Source organism: Nannobrachium achirus (genome assembly GCF_963921795.1).
Source record: "Nannobrachium achirus genome assembly, chromosome: 3".
In the NCBI taxonomy this organism is placed as follows: Eukaryota; Metazoa; Chordata; class Actinopteri; order Myctophiformes; family Myctophidae; genus Nannobrachium; species Nannobrachium achirus.
Genome location: NC_137812.1, coordinates 35175657 through 35184889, shown reverse-complemented (window position 1 = coordinate 35184889; position 9233 = coordinate 35175657). Strand labels below are relative to the sequence as shown.

The following is a 9233-nucleotide window of genomic DNA, read 5'->3' as shown; positions in this document are numbered from 1 at the left end:
GTGTGTGTGTGTGTGTGTGTGTGTGTGTGTGTGTGTGTAATCATAACACAGCTGTTGTCCTCATGTCACTGAAACCCTTATCTCTACCCCTTCGCTCTGCAATTAAAGATAACTAAATTAAGTGGGTTAATCTAATACTTTATAGTTTCATGGCCATCTCTGACCTCTTATAACGAGGTGGAAATATCTGCTACTGTAATACTTAACCCCTAGATGCTGTACAAGAAGCTTGTGGCTTGAACTTCGACCTCAATGGAGAACACATTTGAAAAGTTCAACTGTATGTCATACAAACATTATTTCCCCCAAAAGCTTCTTCGTGTCCCGACTTAAGGCCTCTCCATACTTTCCCCGAAACTGAACTTTTCGTCGGAAAGGTCCGGTTCGACTACAAAAATGCCGTCACTCGCGTCCTCTGAAAAGCATTAAACCGAATTAGAGTACGGAAAACTGCACGTCGGAAAGTCGGAACTCTCTGAGGAAAAGTTTGGTTTCGGAGAGACTATGGACAGGCCTTTACTCCCCATGACAGATACAGCCCTGGGTAAGCCACCCAGCCTGGCGAAGACTTGCACCCCCTTTCTAGTCTTTAACATTGATTTGACCAAGGATGGTTAACTGAGCAGGTAGTGTTTTTAACGGATACACTATTTCTCATTCATGCAAAATACTCATTCATGAGTATTTTTTATTCACTTCCCACTGCAGATATTCTGATCTACAGTCATTTATGAGGTTGCAGCTGATAGCCTTCTAGTTTGATTTGCAAACATTTTAACAAGATGGTCATGCTGTGATAATAATGAGCTCCAGAATCACTGAGGGCCAGATTACATAAATGGATTGTCACTCAGTCACGCATGCATCTCTGCACTCTATCAGCAACACTAAGAATAGCACTCTGGTGTTCAGAATTATCAACAGCAGCATCCTACTTGTCTCTGTATGCATGTCAGACTACAACTGTCTTAATCTGATAAAGGCGCTCCATCTAGTGGTCAAAGTAGCCTACTTCACAATTACTTTGAGAAAGTTGCTGTCTGTGGTTCACTTTGAGATGATGTTGAAAGTAAATCTTCTCAGATACATCAATTCTAATATCTGCAACAGCATGTAATACACAAGATTTGAAAGTACTGTTGATGGGTGTGAATAAATTGGGTGTGTGACTGTGTGTATAATTAGTCTTGTTTTGTTAAGACAGGACAAAGGAGAGGGCGAGGCATTATCAAATAGATTTATTGAAGCTTGAAAATAATGCTAGTGACTGAAAAATGCTTTTAACACTTGTTTTCATTGTGTAATATAAATTTAACAAAGTTATCATATAAAAGATACTGAGAATAAATACGTGGCTTATTTTGGGAGGAACGGCAAATTATTTACACCTTTAGCTTATTACCTAATGCGATAAATGTAAATAAAAACAAACATGCATTTGATTCTTATGTTAACCTTACAAAACAAACACATACAATAGATACAAAATGTATTGGCTATCACTAACTGCATTTTAATGTATAATAAAATATCTTGAAATGTATGGTGAAAGTATTTAAATTCAGATTGTTGCAATCTGTGAAAAGAATTGAATATATTGAATTGAATTGATAATGCCCGCAGTGTTGCATTTGGAGCAGTATTATTCATTAACCTTATATCTGGAAGGACAGGACACTTAAGATATTATGTTATTGATAAGAAATATATTATTTTGTTCTAAATATTCACATGTTGACAAACTAGAGATAACGTTCTGGACACTTTATTTTAGTGTAGATATCCATAGACATTCTACCCGGGAAATGCCGCTCTTCGTGTTTGTTCACAAACATTCTGATCTGGTCAATATAGTCAGATACATTTGATCCATGTGCAGTATATCCTCTCATAACCTATGGGACACACACCTTTTGGCAGGCCTTCTGTTAGTGTTTAGGTCTATTATATAGCTGCCCTGTACAGTGTATCTATTCATCTGCGGCCCCATCAGATCATATTACTTTAAACAACATTAAACTCTGTGTGTATGGGTGTGTGTGTGACAGAGTGTGAGAGAGAGAGAGACAGACAGAGAGAGAGAGAGAGAGAGAGACACATAGAGGGGGAGACAGGGTATCTCTCTGTATCTCAGGTGTGTCTCTTCATATGCAGAGCCAGGTGGTCTGAGCGGGAGAAGGCCCTTTGGCACAGCAGACACTCGTAGGGTTTCTGGCCCGTGTGCTTCCTGTAGTGACGCGTCAGCTCATCTGAGCGGGCAAACTTCCAGCTGCAGCCTTCCCATGAGCACTGGTACGGTTTCTCACCTGACGGAAGAACACCAACAGTAAGACTAACGCAGTAAAATAGTCAGCGTTGACTCCTTTGATCCAGTTTTGTGGAACTAGCAAGTCTACAAGCTCAATGCGCTACAGTGTGATACGTTGCGATTTTGTAGACTGGTGATTTTCTAAAATAAAGGCATTATTTGTGGTTCCGTGGTTAACTTAATTCTGAGCATATACAAATGGGAGTGTACAAATGTCTTTTACCTAAAGTATTACACACTGTACAACAATGCAAAAATGCTGCTCCTTGCCCTGCCCTGTATCTATTAGAATTGGTACAGGTCTTACCAGTGTGTGTGCGTAGGTGAGCCTTCAGGTGTGAGCTCTTGGTGTAGGTTTTGCTACAGTCAGGGTAATCACAGCGATGAATGGCTGCCCTTTTCTTCCCTGTGGCCCTTCGCCCACGTTTCCCCTCCACCCCGGAGGGTAGTGGTGAGCCAGCCAGGAATGTCTGCTGCGGCAGGGGGTAATGGCCACTGCCCTGGCCGTGTGCGTAGTCACGGTGAAGGCTGGTGTGATGAGCGTAGTTGGGAACATAATTGTAATGCCGAGCGTCAGGGGTCAGAGATTGGGGTTGAATGAACCTGGGGTCAGGGAAGGTCACCATGGAGGCGTGTTGCTGAGGGAAATAACTGCTGAAGTCCCATGGCTTGGCCTTACTGAGGCTTTCCCTGTGGCCCTCCATGATGTGCCCCTGGGGGAAACCAAAATGATCAACATTAGGTTGAACGGGGAAGGACGGCCGCCCCGCTTGCTCGCCACTGTAACCTCTGCCATAGAGTTCAGGCAGGGCTGATGAGGATGACGTGGTGGTTTCCACAGGGGACAGGAACTCCACCATGAGGCTGCTCATTTGAAGCTGCTCTTGTCCTATTTGGTCCTTGAACAGGCCTCCCTCTTTGCCGACTCCATTTTGGTCCAGCTGAGAGAGCCGTTGGGCGCTGTAGTCCATAGTAGGGGTGACATCAGGAGATTGGCTGCCCCAGTCAGATAGTAGGAAATCTAAGTCCCATGATACCCCACTATCATCATCATCCAGGTGCTCATCTGGCATTGGCTGAGACACCTGCTGCTGCTCCGTATTGCTGGGTAACAGTATATTTCTTTGATTGTCCAGAATGAGAGAGTTGCCCTCAGACCTCCACACCTATAAGGAAGTGATGGTGAGTACTTATGTCACTATTACTGCTGAGTTGTCCTGATAAAACATTCATAGCAGGAACAACAGTTCATAAAAATACAACAAGAAAGACACAACTCAAACTTGCTTTGTCACACATAATATTAAATACATGTTTTGAATTATTGCGACAATACACATTATATATGATAATAATAATTAACACAGCCATATTTTGTAATGTTCATGTCCAAGGATTGCATCGTCTAAAAATATAATGTCTTTAGAAAGAGGGAAATTATAGAGCCTATGGTCCTAAGGTTACTTCACAAATAAACCGCTTTTTATAAATTGAATATCAAGCCAATACTGCTCTGCAAAATCCTGAGTGTAACTTTACATTTGAAGTGTTTTCCAGTGTGACATACATACCTTCATATTGTCACAGGAGGAGTGAATGGAGCTGGAGAAGGAACTGATGGAGGGAAGCACAGCCTGGGTAACTGCCATCAACACTTTGACCTGACCTTGCGTTACAGTAGCCTACGGTCTTTTCGCTTTCTCACTTTCTTGGCATCCTGGCATGAACTATAATGTATAATTCAGTCACAGGCTTACAAAGCCACTCATCCCACTTACAATTATTGTGACAACTTGACGACTAGGCCACAAAACCGAAAAATTAAAATAAAAATTACTTTTGCCTCCTTTGCTCCATTCTCCCCCCGCTATCTCTCCCTCTTCTCTCTTGTCTATCTCTGTCAGCTGGGAGCTTGACTTCAAATCTCTCTTTTTCACGTAGGGTTTGACCGTTGGGAGGTGGAGCATAAATGTGAATATTTAACTGACTCCTTGTCTTTAGCTCTCAAATTTGTTCAGTTGACACTCTTGTCTTCCTGTTCTGCGATCCTTAAAACAAATCCAGTCTAGAAAATAAAATAAAAACCACAAAGCTATGATTTTCTTTTAACCAACCATGGATAATAATGCTAAGATACTGTAACACAGTGGTACATCTACAGTGAAATACAAAACTCTTAATGTAAAATGAAAACACCTGACCCCTAACCCTATTTAAATATCAAGTGCAAGAAGTGTAGCATATTAACTGAAAAAGTATCACCATACACTGAATGAAATTTAAAATGTAGAATTGAATGTGAATGTGTATACAATGAAGTATTGCATTATTTTTTTTATTTTTTTATTATTTTTTTTTTTTGCCTTTATTGGATAGGACAGTAGACTGACAGGAAACGGGGGAGAGACAGGGGGTAACACGCGGCAAAGGTCGCCCGGATCGGGAATCGAACCGGCGACGCCGACAGGCATTGATGCCGAAATGGCAATGCCTATATGGTATGCGCCTGGTCCACTAGGCCACCAGGCGCCCGGTATTGCATTATTTTGGAATCCATTTTTATATTTTGTAATACTGCATACTATTCTATTCTACTCCATATCACAGACATTTATTGCAGTTCAGTATCAATACGGTATGATATTCCCGGTAAGTGGTATAGAGAAGAACAAAGCAGAACCAAACAAAACAAAATATGGAAGGCAATGCAACACATTATGATCTTAATTTTGGATCTTATTTGGCTTTTACCCTCACAGAAGAAGAACTTGGACACCACACCTCCACTGCTATAGATCATTCGTCGCACATATTAGGCTGCTCACACACGCACGCACATGCATACGCACGCACGCACGCACGCACGCACGCACGCACGCACGCACGCACACACACACACACACACACACACACACACACACACACACACTACACATCAGTCAGTCAGTCAGTCAGTCAGTCAGTCAGTCAGTCAGTCCCTGTCTCTTTCCTGGCTGGGACATGCGGTTCTTACTTCTAAAAAGATGTGTAGTAGGTGATATATTCTGGGTTGCGTTTATCTGTTCATGTGGGGCCAAGAGAGGCCCCTGACTATCCACAGATAATGCAGTCCTGACTGCTGCCTATCCTGCCCCGTGCTGATAAACTCTCTTTCTGGTTTAACACCGCATATAGTACAGATCACATACAGTAGTAGAGATCTACACTATATACCGGTACTCTCTTTCTAAAAAGATTCAAAAGGTTCCATAGCTGGCATGCAACGCTTTCTGAAAATGTTGCATCTGGAATGATTTGTTTTTTAGTTTTTTAGTTTATTCTTTATAACAATATACTAGGTTCAGAAGAACAGAACCACATGGTTTCATATACTGTAAATCATTTATGGGTTTAGGCAAGGCAAGGCAAATGTATTTGTGTAGCACATTTCAACAACAAGGCAATGAAAGTGCAAAACATTAAACATTAAGACATCAAGCCACAGATAATTATAAATACATTATAAAAGGACATATGAAAACAGTACAAATAGAAATAAAAAGTTAAGAGGCCATATATTAAAGTGATTATAATCATTTTCATGTCTTATTTTTAGACTGTTGTGTCTCCTAATAAACAGAATAAGATGATTGGCAGACTTAAAGATCTAGATTTAGTAGTAATATTATAGTAATAATATTGGTAATATTAAAGTCATATTAAATGATATAGCCTACTCGTCTCAATACAATTTCCTTCAGATGTTAGATGAAATCAACTCAAGACAACTCTAACTACTGCCAGAGTGTTATCATCTTCCTAAGGGTCATGAAACATTTCAGAGGGAAGCCAACTTTCAGAATCCCCAGAATATCTTCAGAATAGTTGTTTCTCTCAGTATTTGTTCCCTTCATATCTACAAATGGCAAATAAATGTATACATTCCTTAATTTAGTGTCCACTCCTTTGAGCAAAAATTACACCTATTTTGACCAGGACATCACCAGTATCAAGTTAGCATGCCAGTATCATGTTAGTGTCATGGTCAGTATCATGTTACTATCATGTCAAGTATACACTATGGTACTGACAATATTGCTGACTATGGTTAATGAGTATGGTACTGACAATATGGTGCTGACTATATGGTGCTGACTATGGTTAATGACTATGGGGCTTGTGTTGACTGAAATATCATCACAGTGTGGGTTTGATTGCTAATACTACCTGAATAGTAAAAAGGCACACCCCATCATATGGTTGAAAAAATACAGAAACAGGCGAAGAAATACATAAATAGACAAATTAATTAATAGTGACGATAAATAAACAAAAAAATATACATTAATATACATTGGGAAATACATATGGAAACAAATGGATACAAAAGTAATTCGTCACAAACATTTGTCTATTCTTTGCATATTTGTTTATTTTCAAATTAACCTGCACTTTTATTTGATCATTTATGTATTTATTATTTTAATTATTATTATTATTATTTTAAACATGACAGCTCTGGCACTCCATAATAGACTTTCAATAATAATTCAATGTAGAAAATAACAAATAAATAATACATACAGTACATATCTAAATTCATATTAAGCTTTTCATATTGCTCCTTGTCCCCATCTTGTGGTCAGTATTCAAGTTGCGTGCGCCTCTGTTATTGTGGTTGCTATAGCAGCCGACGGACAGTTGTGGGGGATGTTACAAAAATAAAGAAAAGTCACTGTTGTCAACCGAATGTAAGTAGGCTTACTTATCGTCTGCACACACACACACACACACACACACACACACACACACACACACACACACACACACACACACACACACACACACACACACACACACACTCACAGTTGATTAATGGGATTGTTTTCAGTTTCTGCTTGTGTAAATATTTTTGTATTAAATGAAACTGTAATGTAATAGGTTTCGATAGTTGCAGATGGAGATGTCTTCACAGGCAGGCAGAGGGATGTGGAATGATCCCAGAGCCAGCCGGTACAGCAAGGAAACTCAGGAAATGCTTAAATGTGAGACTGTTTGCAGACTTTGCACTGCCTATGTGCCTACTTGTGGAATTTTACTGTATACCTACTTGCCACACAAAACAGTTGTGCATGTGTGGACCCCCACCCCCACAGGGAATGAGGGAAACCCTTGAAGATATTTGCCAGTGTGTATTTTACATCAAGCAAAATGCTTCATAACTCACTCTCTTTGTGCACAGTGATGATGCTAGAGTCAAGGCTCACCAACTTCCAGCAACGACAGATCAACCAGTGTCTTAAGAGTGAGTGTTTGAGCTTTGGCATTGTCCCTTCCTAAATGGACTTTACCTATTAAAACTGTTTGCATTCACAACGTATTGAAATAGAACAGCTTACAATAGCTCATGTTATGAATACAGTACACCTCTAAACTCACTAATCGTTTCCCTATGCACAGATGGTAAATCTTTACCTTTGACTTGTAACCCCACATCGTCAGCTCCTCCTCAGCCCAAACCACAATTAATCAAACCTGGTCCAAAGCAGTTATCAGCTCAGCCCCAGAGACGCAGTGCTGAAAGCTGTCGTTCCGGGGACAGCTACACAAGAGAAAAGTTCCGCCCTGGCCCAACACGTATGTTCCTAAAGCTGACACGTCTAGCTTGCCCAAATGGAAAGTCAAAGATTGTTCAAGAATGCATTTATTTATTTGTGACACAAACTTGTTAAATGTACTGTATGTATCATAACACAATTTCCACATGGTCCATTCCTCCAAATGTGCATCTATACCCTTTACAGGCACCAATTGTCGTTTCCCTTATACCTCTCTTCTCAGGAGACTTGGAGAAAGAGAAGAGGAGGTTACAGAATATCCTTGCCACAGGACAAGAGGAGCCCAAAGCTAGTCCATCTCTGAATGTCCCTGTAGACCAGAGCCCAGAAATAATGGAGAAAGACAGGTTCCAGGAAGGTGAGGCTGGCAGGATCAAGAACTGATCAAATTGTATTGCTTTTTATGGTTATCATTCTTCTGCTGTTCCACTGAGCTCATACTGTATGAGCTTAATTGTGTTTGGGTCTTATTTGAGTTTCTCTTCTTTGTTGTGTAGTTCTGGATGAAATAGAAGAAAGGAGAGCATTTCTGGCAGATATGACAGCACTGGGTCAGGGGAAGCAGTGCTACAACCTCATCAACACTGAGATATCACAGGTAAACAAACATGTTTATAGACAATATTTCATTTCTTACAATTCTGAATTGTTTGCAAAGTCACCCTTTACCAGTGCTCCCCCAACAAATATTTTACTGTATTCTCTCTATTCTTTTGTAAATGCTATTATGATCGATGATTCTCTGAATGATGATGACTTCCATGTATTCTGCAGGATGTTCTGATATCTAAATGCAATAACTGTAGGTATAGATTATTAGATTTTTGTTTCTCACAATTGCAACTTTTTTCACAATGTTATTTTCTTGCAATTCTAACTAAATGTCAGAATTAATACTTTGTCAGTCTACGTAACTCACACAATTGAGAGAGTATGTCTTCCATGATGCTTTATAATTACAGATCAACCCCTTCTTTAAGGGGCACACGCTTCAATCTACCACTAGGTCAAGCTTCATGTGCAATTTGCAAGCCATCCTCCACTGTGGCTGATTGATGTACAGTAGTGGAGAGTATGTTTCTGTCTCTCTCAAACACACATACTTCTGTACTGGGTCATTTCTGTACTTCTGTTTGTCTCCTTAACTCATTCAGAAAATCAGAGAGCTGGAGTTAATTGACAAGGCCCGCACCATGGATATGAAGGCTGTGCTTATGATGCCCAATGAGTAAGATGAACATAAGTGGACAAATATAGGAGATACTCAGGACAAGACTGTGAAGACTACTGACTGCAAGTGACTGTTAACAGTCATTTATCTACTGTAC

General features: G+C 40.1%; 2 protein-coding genes across 2 annotated transcripts; one reads left to right on the top strand and one right to left on the bottom strand.

Annotated features, from left to right (window-relative positions):
* Nucleotides 1-1813: 1813 nt before the first annotated feature.
* klf1 (Kruppel like factor 1 (erythroid)) lies at nucleotides 1814-4156 on the bottom strand. The gene is made up of 3 exons (XM_080722547.1): nucleotides 3880-4156; nucleotides 2616-3474; nucleotides 1814-2306 (listed from the first exon to the last, which is right to left on the bottom strand). Exons 1-3 carry the CDS (start codon nucleotides 3955-3957, stop codon nucleotides 2131-2133), a joined length of 1113 nt encoding a protein of 370 aa, XP_080578673.1. The 5' UTR covers nucleotides 3958-4156; the 3' UTR covers nucleotides 1814-2130.
* A 3053-nt stretch (nucleotides 4157-7209) lies between these two features.
* cUnh22orf23 (chromosome Un C22orf23 homolog) lies at nucleotides 7210-9137 on the top strand (the record flags this gene model as incomplete). Its single annotated transcript, XM_080722546.1, has 6 exons — nucleotides 7210-7332; nucleotides 7530-7592; nucleotides 7748-7924; nucleotides 8129-8263; nucleotides 8403-8503; nucleotides 9060-9137. Exons 1-6 carry the CDS (start codon nucleotides 7245-7247, stop codon nucleotides 9135-9137), a joined length of 642 nt encoding a protein of 213 aa, XP_080578672.1. The 5' UTR covers nucleotides 7210-7244.
* Nucleotides 9138-9233: the final 96 nt, after the last annotated feature.

Excerpts from the sequence above, each read along its gene's own strand:
- klf1 (XM_080722547.1), bottom strand. The coding sequence starts at position 3,957 with ATGGCAGTTACCCAGGCTGTGCTTCCCTCCATCAGTTCCTTCTCCAGC. Across the intron at positions 3,475-3,879 it reads CCTCCTGTGACAATATGAAG|GTGTGGAGGTCTGAGGGCAA; the intron begins GTATGTATGTCA and ends ACTTCCTTATAG. Across the intron at positions 2,307-2,615 it reads TCACCTACGCACACACACTG|GTGAGAAACCGTACCAGTGC; the intron begins GTAAGACCTGTA and ends TTCTTCCGTCAG.